The 20,768-nt window shown below is 45.9% G+C and overlaps 1 protein-coding gene across 2 annotated transcripts in view; it reads right to left on the minus strand.

The window, feature by feature from the left end:
- Positions 1–20,768, minus strand: part of LEMD3 (LEM domain containing 3) — a 209,161-nt gene that overhangs the window by 88,259 nt on the left and 100,134 nt on the right. For both annotated transcript variants that reach the window (XM_085653431.1, XM_085653430.1), the window contains exon 7: positions 20,144–20,245. In XM_085653431.1, the coding sequence (XP_085509557.1) occupies positions 20,144–20,245 (102 nt within the window). The remainder of the gene's footprint in view (positions 1–20,143; positions 20,246–20,768) is intronic.

Here is a 20,768-nt window from a genome sequence, read left to right on the forward strand (position 1 = left end):
ACGCATCCTTAACCTGGAGTTGTGCACAAAATAAATGCATGATGCCATCGGCCCCAGGAGAGAGGCAACCTGACTGACTAAGTTATCTCGCAGAATCGGTTTGCCTTTCAGAGCGATAGAGAACAGTCCCTCCTCCAAAGAAAACACTTTTCCAATTCGAAGTCTATTGTTGGAGCCAGATAGTGGATTTTCTGAGTGGGGTGCTGAGTCGATTTCTCGAAGTTGACACGGAGACCCAATCTTTGGCCAAGGGCTAGACATTGCTGATAGTGGGCTCTCACGCTCTGAGAAGAACCTTTCAGAAGCCGGTCGTCGATATAAGGGTAAACAAAGATATCTTTGTGCCATAGAGCAGCTGCTACTACTGCCATGCACTTTGAGAACACTCGGGTAGCTGACTTCAACCCGAAGGGCAGTACCTTGAACTGATAATGGGTCGGTCCCATCAGAAAAAGCAGGAACTTTCTGTGATGGGGATTGACTGGCACGTGAAACTATGCATCCTGCAGATCCAGTGAACACATCCAGTCCCCTTGTTGGAGACGGGGATATATTTGATGGAGAGCCAACATGCGAAAATTCTCTTTCCTGATGGATTTGTTGAGTGCACGAAGATCCAGGATAGGTCTGTACTCCGATTTCCGACCTTTTTTATTCACAAGGAACTACCTCGAGTATACCCCTAGACCTCGCTGTGAAAAAGGAGCTTCCTTAATGGCTGATTTTTGCAGGAGGGTGGATACTTTCTGCTGCAGTATCCACATCTGATGACACAGTTTTTATTGGAGGAATAGAGGGAGGTCGATGCCGGAAACGTAGAGAATACCCATTCTGCAGCGTACCCAATACCCATTGGTTTCTTGTGATGTCGTGCCACTCTTCTAGATGGTTGGCTATACTCCCCCACCCCCTCCCCCGACCCCCGGAGTGGGAAACTGTGCTGGGGGAAGTGAGCATTCATTGCTTCGAAGGAGTTTTTGCTATGGCTACAGATTGACGATGGGCTCCTCTCTCTCTAGGAGTGCGACGTCCCGATAGTGAGCTCTTGATTGGCTCTGCTGATTTTGGTGTCTCTGCCACTGAAGGGTTTGAACCCTCTGATGAAAGGGCCGCCAATCGTATGGCCAGCATCGTCGCCTGAACTCCTTTTTCTCAAGCCCTACTGCCTTTAGGGTATCTAGTTCTGTCTTCATTCTCAACATCTCATCTGTGTGAGTGCCAAACAAGGAGGATCCTGAGAAGGGGAGGTTGAGGATCCGTGACTGCGTTTCAGGTTTTACGCCATTAGTCAGAGCCAGGATGATAGTCTGTCACAGATACCGTGCACATAGGCGTGTGCAGACAGTGACGCTCCATCAGCTGCGGCACCGATGACTTGATTTGCCACCAAGCTTCCTTCCTGCAATACCTCTTCAAAAGTCCCTGCGGACTTCTCTGTGCAGCTTTTCTGTGAACCTTTGAAGAGAATCCCACAGGGACCTATCATAACGCCCTAATAGCGCCGAGGCGCTGGAGACCTTCAACATGGAGGCAGACGTACCGCAGACACTGCTCCCCACACGAATCCTGCGCTCTGTTCTCCTTATCGGGAGGAACTGTCGATAATGAGGCTACTGCGTGTGTCTTTTCTGCAGCTGCAATTATTACAGTCAGGAGGTGGGTCGTATAGAAGAAATAATGGATCCTCTTCCCGAGGCCAGTACTACTTCAAGATCCTCGTTGGTGCAGTCTTGAGCATCGCCGGTGTAAAAAAGTTTCTATAACTGGTTGGAGGAGACCAAGGTCAGCATTGGTTTGGCTGCAGATCTTTGATGTAAAGTCTCAAAAATCACCGAGGATGAACTCTGCTGGGTAGGCACATTAAAGTTCAACTTAGTTGCCCCTCTGGCCAGAACATCCTGAAAAGTACTGACGTCATCCACCGGAAAGACCCTCGACCCTGTAAGAGTAGGCGAGTAGTCCCTCTTTGAAAATTGTGTAGAAGAAGGCAAACGTGTTGGGAGACCTGAGCCTTCTTCTATTACCTTGAGATGCAGAATTACTTCTTGAGGAAGGTTCAGGAGTATGTGTATGATCTCGATCCCTCAATAGAGCAGTAGGAGAGAGATCTACATTCTGTACCAGCCGAGTCAGAGGAGGCCTGTGTCGAGGGCTGGAGTAATCCAGAGTATCTCGTGCTTGTGTTGCTCCAGATTTCTGCCAGTGATGCAGAGGTAACATCCACCTAGGAGAGAGGTGCACAGATGGAGATTTCTCGTGCAGGAGCCTCAGAGCGAGAACGGGGGCGTACAGGTGAAGATGCCGGACTTCTAGATGTCGAGATAATCACCTGCGGTGACCTGGAGGACGATGATGAAGTGGGCCTAGAATCAGTGTGATGGGTAGATGCAGACTGACGATAGTGTCTCGACGACGAACGTGGAGTCACTGTGTCCTGAACCAGTGCTGGTGATCTTGCCCTCTACGTCGGTGATGGCGACAGAGAAATACTCGCTGGACGTGAGGAGGGCAGAGCCCGTTGCCTTGACGCCGAACAATGTGTCCTCGACCGATCTCAGAGTAGAACTGTGCCTCTCCGTAGATTGCCTCTTGGTTGACGATGACGGAGGTGTTAGTCGTTGACGATCATCATGGAGTTGACGCCAATGAAGTCCCCTGTCTCGACGTAGAGGGTCCGTGAGGTAGGGCTGACGGAGTCTTGTGCCCCGACATCGACTGCCTCTGTGACGCCGACGGAGTCTTGTGTCTCGACGTTGAACGTCTATGTGAGGACGACGACGGCATCGAAATGGACGTCTTCAATCTTGGTGTCGATTGGTGCACCGACGACATCCGTTTCTTCGTCGCTGGTAAATTCTAAGCCGATCCGGACGCCGATGGGGAACAGATCGGCATTTTGCTTGCTACTTGGTGTCGATCTGGCCCTCTTTTTCTTCTATCTCACAGGAGACCTTCCTCTATCAGAAAGTCCACAGAGACGGATCCTTTCTCTCTCCTTGAGAGTTCTCCTGGACAGCTTCTTGCAATGCTGACAGGTCTCTGGGTAGTGAGAATCAGGAAGCCAGAGAATAGACACAGAATGTGTGTCGGACCTGGCCTCCTTCATGCCACGGGAGGGGCAAGGGTCAAAAAGTAATGGCATTATGACAGAAAATAAATCACTTTGTCAAAAAAAGTGGTTGTTCCTCACTCTAATCTCTAAAAGACGTCGAGTAAAAGGTAGAAAACCACAAAAAAGTAGAGAATTATTTGACAAAGAAGTCAAAACGTCAGGGCTGTGAATTCCAGGGTCCTGACTGAAGGAGCCAAAAAGAACAACTGACCTAACTGTCACCCCTGAGGCATGATGGGAAGCTGGGGGTCATGGCTGCCTTAAAGGCACAATGCCAGTTTTTGTGTTACAATTGCTTTCATTTTCTATGCTATTGGTTTTCAATGCAGCCTGTAGGCTAACAATGCTTGCTCTATGGCAGATTATTTTGAGTCTACTCATTGTCTATATTTTATAGTATGTGAATGCAAAAGCAGTTAATTATTGTTGCATTGTTTAGCCTTCTTTATAGGGGCTGCATTGATGTGTGAAAAAAAAAATATATTTTCATATATATTTTTTATTATTTCCGGGGTCCCTGCGCGTGGGCGGGAATATTCAGTGCTTAGGACTATTGATGAGGATCCCCTGGAAGAGAAGTCTGGATACTCAAAACATTAATTTGATTTCAGCTCCTATGTCATCTAAATGATTCAGCTTGATCTTTATTAGCAAATTATTGATTTCTGGGGGTGGGGAGAGCAGCACATACACAAGGAGACACAAGAGAGGAGCCCAAGAAAACAAACAATTTGGTACGAATAACTTTCTGCTCTAGCATAGCACCTCTGATAAAGTTAATCTTTCTGCAATAGAATGCCAGTGACCCTTTACAATTTTTCTGAAAACGTTCTACAGTAGAGGACTAAATAGCAAGTGTATAGATTTTTAGGATACTGCTTTTTATAAAAGAAAACAACCATAACAGAACCTACTACTAACCTAAAAATATCTTCCTCAGATGTCTTGAGCTGCATTGCCACTAGAGAACCCAGAGGAACTCAGCCTAGGAGGGTATTGCATCTCTTGCATGATATTGATCAATCTTAGTATACTTTCACCTTCCATATACAAAGTCATATTTGGGGGAAAAGGCAGCCCTGCTCTAACCCTCCAAAAGTTGGACACACATACCATAGCATAAAATGTGAAACTTCTTTGTAGTTTTATATCCATGAGAAAGCACAGTAATAGTAGTAGTAATTTATTTAGCATAGTTACTTAAAACCATTGCTGTACAAAATCGATTAAAAGCAGAGAGTAATAAAAATACAATTCTAATAAAATCAGAACAAAACATTCACATTCACACTTCCTTAGTTCGTATGTACGCGCGACAACATCATGAGCAGAAAAGTTTTTTTAAAAAGATAGTTCAAGTTTGTGTTTGTAAGATATTTCTTCTTTCCCGATCTCCTCATGAGCTCATGGGGACTGTAATGTCGATCGACAAAGCAATATTGAATCGATGGTACCGGGATCGTTATAAACTGATTTTTGGCATCTTTTTTCCCACTGCCTTCATGAATTTTACGAAGCTGCAGTTCAAGCAAGGGTCATGGGGGGGAAAAGCAAGCGAGAACTGCCTTCCTTCGTGTGCGGATCCCTTGCTGATTAAAATGGTGTATTAACAAGTGTTTCCGTTCATCACGTAGTTTCTCGCAAGAACATATCAGGTGCAACATGTCCTCTTGCCCCAAACCACATAACCGACAAAGAGGATCCGCTTTTATTTTAATCCAGTTTGGAAGATTTTGAATACAGGGTAACAGACCCAGCCTGTGCTTTAAGAAGCACATTTTGACAGATTTGGAATATCCCTCGCCAAAGTAGCTCTGTGGTGCCTTTGTTGTATACGAGTTTAGGGTCATCCAGCCATGCGTTCTTTTAGAGAGGGGTGCCTTATCTTGGACCCATGATAGTTGTTTAATCGATTTCTTGACCAATTTTTTGAATGTTATATGATTTACTGGAGTATCCCAGAGCTGCTTTAATCCCGTGTTAGTCAGGCTTTTCCCTAGTAACTTTGCTGCTGGTGAGGATGGGTATTGTACTAACTCCATCCACAAATGTTCATTTAGTGTTCCTTGTTTAGATTTCCTCACTTTGTCCCAGGCTATCATGTAGGCTCCCTGCCTTGCCAGGAGCTGTTGATCGATGCCGAATTCGAGCCTGATTTGAGCTGGTGAGGTTTGCTTGGGCAGGCTGAAGATGATGAGAAAGCACAGGTTTCAGATCAAAGAAGGGACTTTCCAGGGATAGTGTCAGTTGCAGCATAGGCCAAATTTAAATGGGTCATCTTTCATAACTATTCCCTGTAACAACTATCCCCTTTTCCTGGAGTCCATTTGACATGACTGGATGCATGCAATAGCAAAATGAAAGAGAAGAGCAGAAACTGTTTCCATACGAACACAGGTGTGCAAGTCTCCACCGTGTCCAGTCAGCAGCAATGAACCCAGCCCTGGCAGAGATGGGCAGTTCTTATTCTAAAAGATAGACTGCTAGAGCCAATAGGAGGCATTGCAGTTTTCAAAGGTCCATACTCCCTGTATTCCTGGTGGAACCATGTTCCTCCAGTGGCTAACCATGTTGCAGGGCTTCCTGCCAAGTGTCTATGCTGAGAGCGGTTATCACACGAAATGGGAAAGGCTGGATTTCATGCTGGCTAGAGAACCCCCACCATAACAAGGACTAGTGCTGCCTACTTACTCCCATCACTCCTGTAGGAAACTGTCACTTTGCGATATACCACTAAGTAGTTACATTGTGTAAAGAGTCCAGAGATTCCCCCAGAAGTGTACAGGGCTCAATGTAAACCCAAAGTGCTCTCTTTGCAGTAGCGCAGTCGAGCAGCCTAACACAGAGGAGTAAAAAACATTTGTTGTGCACACAGTAATTAATAAAGGACACACAACTTAAAAAACAAGTTACTTACCTTCGGTAACAATATATCTGTAAGAGACCTAGATTAGTTATAGATTCCTTACCTTAGAATTACCCCCAGACGACAGACTGGATCCGGAAAGTTTTTTTCGTCAGCAGTACCTCTGCGCGTCGAAAGGTGGTGTCCGTTGTAGTGGTGGTTGCCGGGATGACGTTGCAGCAGCTACTTAGACGCCGCCGCCCTCGCACGCGGACGTCAGTTCTGTACACGACTTTCCACGCAAGAAGTACAGAGCCATGCAAGACACTGACCACTAGTGCACAAAATTAGGACACTGAAAGGAAGTCCTTAACCCTAGAAATCAGTTTGCAGAACAGGGAGGATGTGTGGGGCGGTAAGGAATCTATAACTAATCTATGTCTCTTACAGATATATCGTTACAGAAGGTAACTTGTTCATCTGAAAGAGACAATTAGTTATAGATTCCTTACCGTAGAACAGATACCCCAGCAATACCAACCCCGGAGGTGGGTCTGCAAACCAGGTTCACACCAGAAAGTCCTGGAGAACAGAACAGCCAAAGAAGCCGTCTCTCCGGACTTGGCTGTCCAGGCAGTAGAGTTTAGTGAATGTGTGCAGCAATACCCATGTAGCTGCCTGACAGAGGTCATTAAGACTCCAAGCACCAAAGCAGTGGTAGCTGCAGTCACCCTGGTGGAATGAGCTCGTAACCCCACTGAAGCTCCTTCTTTGCCAAAGAATAGCAAGTTTGGATGCACAAAACAACCCATCTAGAAATGGTCCGTTTATGCACGGCCCAACCTTTTTAGGCGCCTACGTAGCCAACAAAGAGTTGGTCATCCACCCGGAATTGCTTTGTGCGATGCAAATAAAATGAAAGCACACGTTTTGGATCCAGACAGTGGAGCCTCTCTTCCTCTCTGGAAGGATGCGGAAAGAAGGTGGGCTTCTGTCCAATGTGGAAAGAAGGAACCACTTCGGGAAGGAAGGACGAGTTCGGAGGACAACCTTGTCCGGGTGAACAGCCAGAAAAGGAGGTTTAGAAGAAAGAGCTTGGAACTCATTCACCCTGGGAGCAGAGATGATGGCCACCAGAAAGGCAGTTTTTAAAGTCAGAAGCCTGAGAGGACAGTTATGTAGCGGCTCAAAGGGAGTGCACATAAGATACGTAAGAACCAAGTTCAAGTCCCACTGGGGCATTACGAAGGGAACAGGAGGAAAAAGATGAGTAATGCTCTTAAGGAAGCGATTCACAACAGGGGACTTGAAAAGAGAAGGCTGATCAGGAAGCCTAAGAAAGGCTGAAATAGCCAAGAGGTAGCCTTTGAGAGTGCCCAGAGCAGAGCCCTGCTGGGCTAAGGAAAGAAGGAACAAGAGCACCTCAGAGGGGCAGAAAGGGGATCCACAGACTTTGCTGGGCACCATGCCACAAATCTGTTCCATCCGCAGGCGTATACCGTCTTAGTGGAGGGACGCCTGGCTGCCAAGACAACATCACAGACTTCGGGAGGCAGGTCAAAAACCATCAACTGCTGCCGCTCATTCTCCACGCAAGGAGGTGGAGACTGGACAGGTTTGGGTGGAGGACCGTCCCCTGCTGCTGCAACAGAAGATCCTCCCGAAAAGGCAGTCTGACTGGAGGGTCGATGGCCATGTGTTGCAGCTCGAGATACCAGACTCTGAGTGCCCAATCCGGAGACACAAGAATGACTTGGGCCCGGTCACGCTTGATCTTCTTCAGCACTCTGGGCAGAAGTGGTATAGGCGGAAAGGCGTATAGAAGACCGCAACTCTACGCGTGCCGAAAAGAGTCGTGCGGAATTGCTGACATTGCACGTTCTCTTCAGTTGCAAATAGATTTAACCAAGGTTCTCCCCACTGCTAAAAGAGACCTTGCACCACCTCCGAGTGAAGACGCTGTTCGTGATCCATCATGCACCTGCGGCTGAGTTTGTCCGTCCTGGCGTTCAGTGAACCGGCCAGGTGTTGAACCACCCGGATTATGCCCTGATGTTCAACTCTTGACAGAGTCCACGACCCCACCCGCCCTGTTTGTTGCAGTACCACATGGCGGTATTGTTGTCCGTGAACACCTGCACTACTCTTCCCCGGACAGAGGGAAGGAATGCTTTCAGTGCAAGACGGATCACCCGAAGCCTCTGGTCTCCGCCTACCCCATGAGGCGACCCCATCCCAGAAGTGATGCATCTGTCACCACTGTAAACTCCGGTTGGGGAAGAGAGGGGGATCTGCCGTCGACCCAATCCTGGTTCGTGAGCCACCACTGCAATTGGTGTGCAGTGCCCTTTGAGATCTGGACACAGTCGGACAGGTTCCCATGATGTTGTGCCCACTGGAACTTCAGGTCCCACTGCAGAGCGCGCATATGCCATCTGGCATTGTCCACCATCAGGATGCAAGACGACATCAGGTCCAGTAGCCTGAGGGCCATCCTAACCGAAAGAGGGGATAGAGGTTGAAAGATAGGAATCGTAGCTCGCTGTTCGGGAGGATAGACCCGAAACTGCGTCGTGTCCAGAACCGCTCCGATGAAAAGGAGCTTCTGAGAGGGAGTTAGGTGCAACTTCAGCATGTTGATGGAGAACCCCAGCGAATACGGGAGGTCGGCCTTAGTCGGGAGACGACAGACTGGGGCTAGCCCGCCTACAACAGCCAGTCATCGAGATAGGGGGAAGACTGGAACCCCTGATCTGCGCAGATGAGCTGAGACCACCGCCATCACTTTCGTGAATACCTGAGGGGCACTGGTAAAGCCGAATGGGAGCACGGTAAACTGAAACTGCTCATGGCCTACCGTAGGTAACGCCTGTGAGCCGGCTGGACTAGGATGTGAAAATAGGCATCCTGCAAGTCCAACGCTACCATCCAGTCTTCAGGGTAGACAGGACCTGAGCCAATGTCAACATTTTGAACTTTTCCTTGCGGAGGTAGCGGTTGACGATCCTGAGATCAAAGATAAGACGCAGACCTTTATCCATCTTGGGCACCAGAAGTAGCAACCACAACCTACTTCTGGAGTAGGAACTCGTTTGATGGCTCCCTTGGCCAAGAGAGCCATAACTTCCTGTTGTAGAAGGGCCAGCTGATCCTCCGACAAGCGATGCTACTGAAGTGACATGGCTGGGGGGGATTGGAGAGTCTCGAAGGGGAGGGAGTAGCCCCTTCGGACTATCTGCAAAACCCACCTGTCCGACATGATTGTGAGCCAGTAGGGAAGGTGATGGCGAAACCTGCCAACCACTGGCGATTGGTGGCCCTGAAAGGTGGGACTAGGAGGGTTTGGAGGCTGCTGCAGAGGGGGCGGTAGTGGACTGGCCCGCTCACTGGCCCCCAGATCCACAAAGGGGGTTCCCATGTCCCCGGCCACGCAGGGGCTGAACAGCTTTAGCCGGCCTGTGACCCTGGGTGGAACGTGGTGGGGCACCCTTTCAGTGAAATAGGGGCGAAAAGCAGACTGCGCAGGGGGGAGTGGGTGAGGGGGTTCGTGGAGAGGCCCAAGGACTTGGCCAAAGCAGGAGATTCCTTGAAGAGTTCTAGTGCGCTGTCTGCCTTATTGCTGAACAGGCGACAGCCATCAAAGGGCATGTCCATACGGGTAGCTTGGACATCCCCAGAAAACAGTGTCGATCTCAGCCAGGCTAGCGTCTAAGTACTTTCTTTCAAAAATCAATTAGGAGGGAGAAAGAAGGGCTTAGATCCACTCAGCTTCCTTGTCTCAATATCAAAAAAATCAATTGTAGAGTGGATCACTGGTCCTGGGAAACCAGGGTATTGCATGGACAGTACATTGTACCGTATAAGAAACCCTCATTCACGTTTAGTTGGGATCGAGATTAGCGGTATATCTTGATTCTCCGCTAAATGTGGTCTTCAACGTGATCGCATAATCATTGGGTCAATCCAATGCTTCCTCCACCCGGAGGCTTTAACCACTGGTTGTCACAGTAGTGATCGTGAATCAAAAAGAAGGGTGAGGTGATCGTGATAAAGGAAAAATGTGTATTAAAAATTCTCGTAAAGCCAGTAGATATTTTTATTGGTACTGGGTTCGAGACCAAGATAAAAAAGTATTTTCGTTGTGCACGTATCTGACTGATTATGGTCAAGTGCACTGGTTAAAAACTGTGTCCAAAAAAGGTCGACATGTTTCAGCCCTCGTCAGCCCAAAAGGGTCTAGCGGGCTTTCTTCAGGACCTGGTGCAGAACGGAGGCCCGTGCTATGGGCTCCCTTGTGGATGTGCAGGAAACTTATCCTTTTGAATGCACATTCAATCTTAAACCAATGGATTGAAAAATGTTTGTGGGAGGAAGGAAAGAAAGAAAGAAAAGGAAAAACATAAAATCATTGCGAATTCATTCTGTATGCAATCATAAAATGGCAAAGCTTTGTTTATAGGAGACCCCCAGTGGGGAACCCCTGGTATGGCAAAGTTCGTCCCTCCTTTACTTGTAAGAAGCAGATCTCGTACACAATCCATTTTGTCATATTCCCAAAGCAATGGTATACAATACTCCGACCAACACCTCATTATCACAAACGATGTGTGTGCTCTGTACACCCCTATGCGTCAGTTGAGGCTGAGGGGTTCGAGAGAGTAGCACCTACGAACGTTTGATGAGGGTGGCTGGGATCTCTGTCATCGCTTGGGATCAAATCATTAATCAAAAATAGAGTTTGGCCCCATACAATGGTATACAGTCTATGGATTTGGTTCAGACAGATTAGGCTAGGTGGTATACTCATGTTAACTCTGAACGGAAGTGGCTCTCCAGTGGAAGCGAGAAAATAAACTGGTTGACTATTGCAGTGCAATTATTTGTTATTGTCAAACGGCTACTAGTCGCGAAAAAGCATAGAAATACAAAGGACAGGGTGAAAAAATGCCGTAATTACCTTGTCTCCTTTGTTTCAGGCCACAACGGGTACTCTAGGGGAGTCGCTTCACGCTCTAGTGGTGTTTAAAGAAAGAGTGATGCTTGAAAAGAAAGTTATTTGGGCAATACGTTACGTTTTTGTTCTGTGTTCTCGATTTGGGCTCTCGGCGCTCTCGATCTCCTGCCATTACCTCTTTGGCGTCGGTCTGGGACCTGTGCTGACTCTGCCTCCTAGGACCCGGTGAAGACATTGAATCCGGGTCTGCTGGTTCTTAAATAGGCGGAGTGGTCATAAATATGGAAAAAAGACTTAGAGTAGAATTTAGACTAGGAGAAGAAATTCGTTCGTTTACTGATATATCAAATCGAACTCTATTTTCGAAACGCCAATTTATGATCATCTTGTGTAATTTGTAAGTTTACTCACATACAGCTTATGTCACGAAAATTCAGTACCTGCTGTACTGAAAGGAGCCGTAAAACTTCTATACAGTTGCCGCATCTTATCATGTGACATTTTTGTGACAGTGGTGAGTGGTGGGGAATTACTCAATTATATGCGATCCTTTCCTTTCAGGCATATCGTGACTCGGTGGGTCGTATGTGCAATTGGCTATTTAAATTGGTCAGTCCCAGTTCGTAGGAATAACGTCTCTGTGTGACAAAGTATTGCGGTCTCTCTACTGTTGTCCCAGGACGAGGTTTTCAGCATTGGTCATGGTGCTGAACTGTAAAGGATCTTGTGAGAGGGGAAATTACATTTAGCCATCTCTCTTCTATGACAAGCTGAAACGTCGGGCTGTGTAGGTCAGTGCCCAATCGATCATGTTCCTTACTTGATTTGTTGAAAGAAAAGTCAGTTTAGAAAGGTTGCTGGGGTTCCCAATATACTCTGTGTCGATATCAATCATGTATTTCTAAAGCTGAGCCACGGGATATTGTCGTTCAGTCCTCGTCTGTGTGTCTGGAGACGGTACACCCATCTTTGTTCCTTTTCGAACAGTATCTTTTCTGCATTGGAGTTTTTGTAGGCTAGAGTCTCTAAGATTACCCATTGTAGATCATCTACTGTGTGTCCTTGCTCTATGAAGTGACAGCTCATCTTTGTGGTCATTTTCTTGCATCTTACATTGCTTCTGTGTTCTCCCAATCTCATTTTGGCTTTTCTTGTGGTCATGCCAATGTATCTTAAACCGCAAGGGCAGGTAATCATATAGATTACATGCGTAGTATTGCAGTTTGTGTGTGTTCTGATTGTCCATTTCAGGTCGGGTAGTAGTTGCATTGTCTTAGTTGCTTTTGTTAGGTGACATACTGAGCAGGTGCCACAAGGAAAGTGTCCCGTTACGGGTGAGTTGTTCCATGGACCTCGTGGAATTTCATTGATGGTTATCTCTGGAGGTCTCGTGTGGACGAGTAGATCTTTTAAGTTCCTGGTTCTTCTATTCGAGAACCTCGGTTTCGGCCATTTAAGAGATCCAGAGGTCAGGATCTTCCAGTTTTTGTTTATGATTTTCTTGATGTTATTGGAAGCAGTACTGTAGGTACTCACACAAGTGATCAGGTCTGGTATCGGTTCTTTTGGGATGGTTTCTAGTAGCGCTTCTCTCTGTTGATTTTTGGCCCTCTTACGGCATTTTTCAATGGTCTTAACTGGGTAGTCTCTTGCTTGCAGTTTTTCACTGAGGTCCTTGGCTTGACGTTTGTAGTCTCTCATCTCACTACAGTTACGTCTTAACCTGAGGAATTGCCCATAAGGCAGATTGTCTCTTAATGGGCGTGGGTGGAAACTCTTGTAGGACAAGAGACTGTTCTTGGCGGTTGACTTAAAGAACGTCTTTGTGTGTATTGTGTTATTCTTGATGAAGATAGTGACATCAAGAAAGTCCAGACTGTTTGGACTTGCTGTATATGTGAATTTTAACCACATATCTCTAGCGTTCAGCCAATGGTGAAACTCAGTTAGGGAATCTCTATCCCCTTCCCATATAAGGAGCACATCGTCGATGTAGCGTTTCCAAAAAACTATTCTGTTTCGAAAAGGGTTCGAAATGTCAAAGATATGGTTTGTCTCAAAGTCACTGACATACAGCCCTGCCACACTAGGCGCAAAGGTGCTCCCCATAGATGTTCCGTGGCACTGTTTGTAAGTTGTTTTGTTGTATTGGAAGTGGTTCTCTGTTAGTGCTAATCTGCAGCATTCAAGTACAAAGTGTCGTGGTGTTTTGTGTTCCCATGGTTGGTTAAATAGAAGTGCCTCTAGGGTCTCTAAAGTCTTCTGTTGGGGCAAGCTTGTATATAAGCTTTCAACGTCTAGACCAACCAGAAGCATCCTGTCTTCAGAAAATTGTAGATTCTGGAGAAGGTTCAAAAGGTTTTTTGTATCTTTCAAGTAGGTAGCGGTCTGCTGTACTAATGGTTTTAAATAGTAATCAGCGAATTGCGATAATGGTTCTAGGATAGACCCTATTCCCGAAACGATAGGGCGGCCTGGAGGTGGTCGTTTTTCCTTATGGATTTTGGGAAGGGAATAGAAGTACGGCATTCGGGGGGATCTGGTCAGTAGAAAGTCTGCTTCTGATTTTGAAATCCAGTTATTGGTCTCTGCTTCATCGACCATTAGTGCGATCGTGTTCTGTAGGCGTGGGGTAGGATCTATAGTGATCACTTGATAGAATTTGGTGTCGTTTAGAAGGTCTATGCATTGTTGGTTATAACCTTCTTTACTTAGTAGCACGATACCCCCACCTTTATCTGCTGGTTTGATCACCAGTTCGCTGTTCAGACGTAATGAGTCTAATGCTTTTTGTTCAGCTTTTGAAAAATTGATGAAAGGTTTATTAGCGGCATTTTTGAGATCTTCAACTTCCTTCATTACTGCCTGTTCAAAGGCGAGGATCTCCACTGGAACCTGATGGTTCAGTGGGCAAAAATTCGATTTGCGACGAAGTGTAGTGTCTGCATCTTTGGGTGTTTCTTCCTGGTTACTGAAAAAGGCTTTCAGTTTAATTGTTCTGCAGAAATCTGCCATTTCACATTGTAATTTGAATAAATCAAGTGAGGGTGTAGGGACATAGCTGAGGCCTTTGTTGAGGACGTCTTCCTGTTCTTTCGTGAGTGTGATGTCGGTCAAGTTGAAGACAAGGTTGTCGCACTGGTCCCTGGTTTTGCATTCGTCATGCTTCTCGTGTGTACTTGACGTTCTTGGTCGAACCAGGTCACTCCTTTCCGTCTCGTTCTGTTGTTCGGTTGGCCTCTCCCTAAAAAAGGCGGCCTATGTGTATAGCTCTGTCCCATCTCTTGTGGTGTTGGGTTCCCCATAGGAACAGGGGGGATTGGGTAGAAGGCATTTGCCCAGTTTTGAAGGTTCGGGTTTTTAATACACATTTTTCCTTTATCACGATCACCTCACCCTTCTTTTTGATTCACGATCACTACTGTGACAACCAGTGGTTAAAGCCTCCGGGTGGAGGAAGCATTGGATTGACCCAATGATTATGCGATCACGTTGAAGACCACATTCAGCGGAGAATCAAGATATACCGCTAATCTCGATCCCAACTAAACGTGAATGAGGGTTTCTTATACGGTACAATGTACTGTCCATGCAATACCCTGGTTTCCCAGGACCAGTGATCCACTCTACAATTGATTTTTTTGATAGCGTCTAAGTACTACAGACGTTGAAATCGTCCTACGCAGCGAGTCAGCGGTGTCCAGTCCACAGCGTATGGTGAACTTCGATGCGTCTCTCCCCTCGGCAACTGCATGAGAGAGTACAGCCTGGGCCTCCTCCGGGCACTGGGGCAGCACCTGCGCCACCGCATCCCACACAGAGTGGCTATAACGGCCCAACAGACATGCGGTTTTTACTAACCGCAGTCCTAAGCTGGAGGAAGAAAACATCTTCCCAAGATGATCTAGCTTTTTGGATTCCCCATCAGCTGGTGCGTTAGGGAATGCGACTTTGGATGTGGAGGCTTGGACCACCAAGCTCTCAGGGGTGGGGTGTTGGGAGAGGAAAGTGGCGTCGACTGGGGCCAGGCGGTGGCGTTGGGCAATCATCCTATCCACAGGAGCCCCTGTGTTGGGCCTAGACCAGGTGCCCAAAAGGAAGTTTGTTAGGGCTTCATTAAACGGTGCCTGTCGAAGCACCTCTGTCAGGAGGTTAGTCCTGACCGCCACCGTAGGTAGCTCAAGGTTGGGAGCCTCGTCCGCCCTACATAACACCATTGCATAAGACGCTCCCTCCTCGGTAGCCACGGTAGGAGGAGACAACATGCCATGGTCTGGTGAGGTATCCAGACCACTGGCTTCCCACAGTTCCTTTCTCCACTCCGGTTTATAAACCAACTGGCCAGTCAAAGGGTCTCCAGACCCCTCCCAGTCCTCCTCACCCTCCTCTGGTTGCCAATCTGTCCTTAAAGAACCAGGGTATAACAGGGGCACAAAAGTACCCGTCGGATCTGGCGTCTGTCGACGCCGGTCTGGCTCCGTGTCTACATCGAGGTGGAAGCCGGGGTCGGGGGGGGGAAGCTTGTCTGTGCACCCAGCCGGCGTCTGCTGTGGACGTGGTGCCGGTGGAATCGAAGGCGGGGGAGGTGTAATCAGGTCGACTGGCGCTGATCAGGATCCAGGCCTGGATTCAAGGGGACCCTGTGATGCAGGGGTCCCAGCCGAGTCTGCGGGGCCGGAAGGCGCGCCGGCTGAGTCGGGCTTCCCCAAAGATGAAATGCATCACTTCGTAAAAGGTGCGAAGACAAAGCTGGGCATGGGTCGCTCCGTGTCCCGGGAAGGGAGGGAAACTCCGAGTCGACCCTTCGGCTCCGCACGGGGAGCGGCACCACCCGCATCCCTCGTCGAGTCTGCCGACCGACGGGGAGAAGTTGAAAGCGATGATGCTTCTTCAACTTCTTGTGCTTCGACTTACCTGAGGAGTGCAAAGATTTAGATGAAGACTGGTGGTGGTGCCTCAGCGACCGGTCCCTCGACCTCCCACGCGACTGGGACCTCGAACAGAGCAGAGCAGACTGCCAGGCCTCGAGAACCTTTCAGGACTGCTCCCACAAAGCCTTCGGATTCATGGTCCTGCAGTCAGAGCATGACTTGGGGTCGTGGCCGCGCTCCAGGCAAAACAGGCACTTGCGGTGCAGATCCGTCACCGACATCAGCCGGCTAAAGGAATCGCAAGCTTTGAAACCGAGCATCCTGACGTGCACTAGGAGTCTTTGGACTCAAAAATTATGTTGACAAAAGTCGAGAAAGTAAGTCAAAAAGTGACTGGAGGTACCGCTCTCCGGATCTGCGCTGGCTGGCGCAGCAAAAGAAAGAACGAACGCTAGCGCATGAGGGTGGTGTTTAAGTAGCTGCCGTGACGTCATTCCAGCTACCACGACGCCGAACGTGGAGCCGGGCCGACACCACCTTTCGACACGCAGGGGTACTGCTGAGGAAAAAACGTTCCGGATCCAATCGGACGCCTGGGGGTAATTCTAAGGTAAGGAATCTATAACTAATTGTCTCTTTCGGATAAGAAGACCCATACCAAATTTATAAAAATAAGCTTCTCAGTTTTACTTTAAGACCAAGATGTCCGTTCTAAGGCAAGTACGTTTTATACAGGAAATACTTTGCTTTAAAAAGTGCAATTCTTCAGTTCAGCAATGTTAACCCATGGGAGGAAAACAAGAATGCAGCTTTGCAGGCAAGTATACGACTTACAGTCTTGGTTTTCAGGATGAAAAATCTCCAACAGGCAGGGTTGAGGTAAGCAGCAAATGTGCACCTACAGCAGCACAGGAGCGGCTGGGTGCAGGGTTCAAATTCGGAATCTGGCACCAATGTTATCCAATGGAGAAAGCGGTTAATCAAAGAGATGCTGCTCACAGGTGGGCAACACAGTTTGGTAACCCAATTTCCGGGGGTTAAGGTAAGCACAGCGGATGGGGTGGGTGGAGCCTGAGGGCAGGGGGGATCACAAGGCAGCACCAAACTTACACCCTCAGCTGCAAAGGGGCAGCCGGGTGAGGAGTGCCAACACAGCGTCGGGGGCTAAATGCAAACCAATGGAGAAGATCAGTTTTGAAGAAAGGCTCAGGCCAGGAGGCCTGACGAAGAAAACCCACAGTTGCCTAGGTAAGGGTCTTACAGGGCAGGTCACGGTTCAGGCATGTGGTCTGTTTTTCTCTGCACCAAGGCATGCAGGCTGCAGTGGCAGTTTGCATGGCCTTGACGAGAGGTCCATAAGGGACCCTCTTCAGTCCCAGTGCCCTAGGTACCATTTACTAGGGACTTACGGGTGTCTTAAGTGCCAATCGTGGTACAGGCTTAGGGAAGGAGCTCTGTGCACCTTCAAATGAAACCGCATCATTTTCCAGGCAAAAAGTGGGGAGGCTAACCATGTCTAAAGAGGCACTTTCTCACACCCGCACAACCTGGTGAACTAGTTCTTTTGGGGTGGGGGGAGAGGGGTGTGGAAGTGTATGTGTGAGTCTATGGGAAGGATGGAAATCAAAGATGAGCCACTACCTTCAGCAGTTTGCAGATCAAGACACGCACCTTTACAATATCGAGGTCAAAGACTGCTCGTACGTAGGGAGTTTTTTGTTCCTTAGAGCCTAGTAAGCTAATCTTCAGAAAGAGGGCGTATAATAGGTCTATTTTTGACTTCGGGTCCTGTATCACCTTTTATGTGCGGTGTTTGATCAGCCAATCATCCCAAGTGCAGACAGATTAATACGTTATTTCCATCAGTCTACCACCTCTATGCAGGATGCACATAGAGCAGACTGGAGGCTGCAGGAATTGGACTGCATTGCACAGTACATAAACATTTTCATTCAATCTATTTATACCGTAAAAACACTAATTTTATTGAGTATGAAAACAGGCATCATGTTAATCTTGGTATAACAGCAGAACTGTCAAAAAAACTATTTTGAGCATCAATGTAGAGCCATTTGTTCTGAAGTTTATTTAGCACCCAGCTCAGAACTACCCTAACTCCCGCTATGATGAAACGCAGCTGTGTAGCCCTTCTGTACAAAGGCTAGAACCTATTTGTCTTTCGGCATCTTATGTCACAAATATAAATGTTGAGGTTTCCCCCAACCGGGATGATGGAGTACAGAAACAGAATGAGGAAGTAAATGGAGAAACTCAATCTAACTCAATTTATTCTACATGTGGAAAGATTTAATATGTCACGGTTCAAGGGTAACAAGTTACTTTTCACTTCTGTAATTGTTGCACTAAATGACAGAATATGGCATGTTTGCCAGGCAGTCTTAAGCAGCTACTACGATATCAATCTCTCAAATTTTCCCCTGTGATAGTCAGCAATAGCTTTAACAATCTGAAGGAGCTAGTAAGAATGAACAAATAAATAACAGGATAATAAGATTGCAATTACTAGTGAACTTATCCTACACAATCTCACTTTCACCATATGGACAGCCAGCTACTAAACAGGAATGCATTTCATACAGAGGAAGGCTTGGGATGAACACACAAGTAACAGAACTGAAAATCCAAGAGGCACAAATCAAGAACAGTTCTATGAAAGATGCCAGAGCCAAAAATCAAAGTACAATTACCCTACCAACTTTAAACTGCACCACAAAAGTATTCATTCTAATTACAGCAAAATGGGGTGACCACCGTAATGAACTAAGCTCACTATCAAAGGAACAAGTGCCTGTAAACCCATCAGAATATTCCCATTAAGCACAGAAAACCAAGCTCACAAAGATATAGTACTTTAAAATATATTGTTTTGGAACAAAGCACAAAAATCCAATCTCAAAATAATTTACTAAAAAAAACACAAACACACAAGATAGCAATTTGGGTCAACACAAACATAACTCAATGAAAGATCCTAGTATGGCAGAAAGGGCTAATGCTAAATGTGTCAAAAATAAAAGACTTCATAAAGGAGGTCATATTTCGGACAAAAAATTAGCAGAAGTTACAATGTTACAAGACAACACACTATACAGCAATATAAATATAATAAACACAAAATATAGTAAACTCCAGATTAAAAAAGAAGACAAAACACTAAAAACATGGCTCTAATTGGGCCCATTTCTGGACACTGTTCCTCATTCATGCAAGTCAAGCCAGATAGTAAAATTAAGGAGAAGTATTACACTATCACATTAACGTATCAACATCAATTTTTGGGAAATGATCTGATTAAATTCTGAAAAAACCTTCGCGTTTGTATACATCACTGAAACAAAATCTATCTTCTGCAAAGGTTATTCTGGAACCGCACAAAAAGGTACTAATAGTGAGAAAAGGGGAACATGACCAACATGATTTAGCATGAAATACTAATTGAAAATGTTGGCCGATGAAAGATAAAAAAAAAAAATCTGCAGAAGATCACTACAACCCTTTCAGAAGGTCACCATCGGAGGCCATGATACACTATTACAAAGTTTAGAGCTACAAATTAGAAAACGTGATTGCTGATTTATGGGGGTAGTAAAATAAACTTTTACAAAAGAATGTAAAGACATTGATATAAACTACCTAAATACTGAAGACTGATCCGTTTTGAATGAAGATGTGAGTATAGATTGTGCAATGAACCTTTAGAAGGGAAAAATTGAAAGTCATATTGGGCACAGTGACAAAAGAATACCTGGGTGAAGAATGAAAGGTTACATTAAAGTATTGTTCACACAGTTGGGTGTCACCATCTCTGTCCATAAAATACAACATGATGTATAATCAATATCTAGGTAATAACTTGAGCTATCAATCTTTAGCTATGCTTTTTACACCCTTAGCTATGGCTTTTACATTTGTTCACTTTGTTTTGGTTTCGTATGCTGTTTTCTAAAAGGTTTAGCTGACATTTGGAGTACATTCAGATTAAACTTCATCATTGTCTTATATAGCTTGGCTTTGCATGCCGACCAAGAAAAAAATATGCACTAACATAATGAACCAAATTTTTAATGCAAAATCAAGACATTATTTTGCAGACATACATCTTACTGATGCAAGGTGGAGGAGGAAAAATATCAAATATTTGGGCAAGAACACAAAATTGGTTATCTGCCATGCAGCAAGCACATGGGGATAATAAGGCAGCTGGAATCGCGATTGCAAATTCAGTGCATAAAAAAAAAAGAAAAAAAAAATACAACACATTTGAGGTGAAACGTTATTTCCTTTCTATATTTTTATGAACATTTATTGAAATACAAGATCTTAAAATTCCAATTTCGTACCAATTATTTTGACCACCATGTCATACATTTGCCTGGTTTCTTCCTCTTCTTTTGTCCAACGATATTTCACATAGTAAATGATAGCCCAAATTATCACAATTCCTGAAATAAATTATAGTTGAAATAGTTTTAGCCTTTTTTTTTTTTTTAAAGTCCTGAATTAATCAGTTACATCTTTAAAGTATCTTTTTTTTTTTTTAGCTTTCAAATCTGTGACAAATCAAAAGCATGCAGAACAGTAGTGGTAACATCACATCATCATCCAAATGAAAAAAGAAAAATGTACTTACTGCAGTAATCACATCAACATACCGGCTCAGACTACAACTTCAGTGAATTATAGAGCGAAGAAAGAGGACCAGAACAAGTTGCACAGCCTTGTATTTTTGGCCTATGCACTATTTCATATGTGGATCTGACCCATTTTTCCAGACCCTCCTTTCACACTTCTGTGCTTACTAATTCCACCTAACCAGATGATGGATATGACTGTTCTAAAGTCAGGGATAATGAGTAAAAAAAAACGTGAAGGAGAACACTGACAAACACTCTTAATTACTACAAGAAGTGAGTTTTTGTTTCAAGCAGTCAAGCTCCTTCCCAATGCTCACATGCACCAACTAAC

This window comes from Triturus cristatus, chromosome 4_1 (assembly GCF_964204655.1).
Source record: "Triturus cristatus chromosome 4_1, aTriCri1.1, whole genome shotgun sequence".
NCBI lineage: Eukaryota > Metazoa > Chordata > Amphibia > Caudata > Salamandridae > Triturus > Triturus cristatus.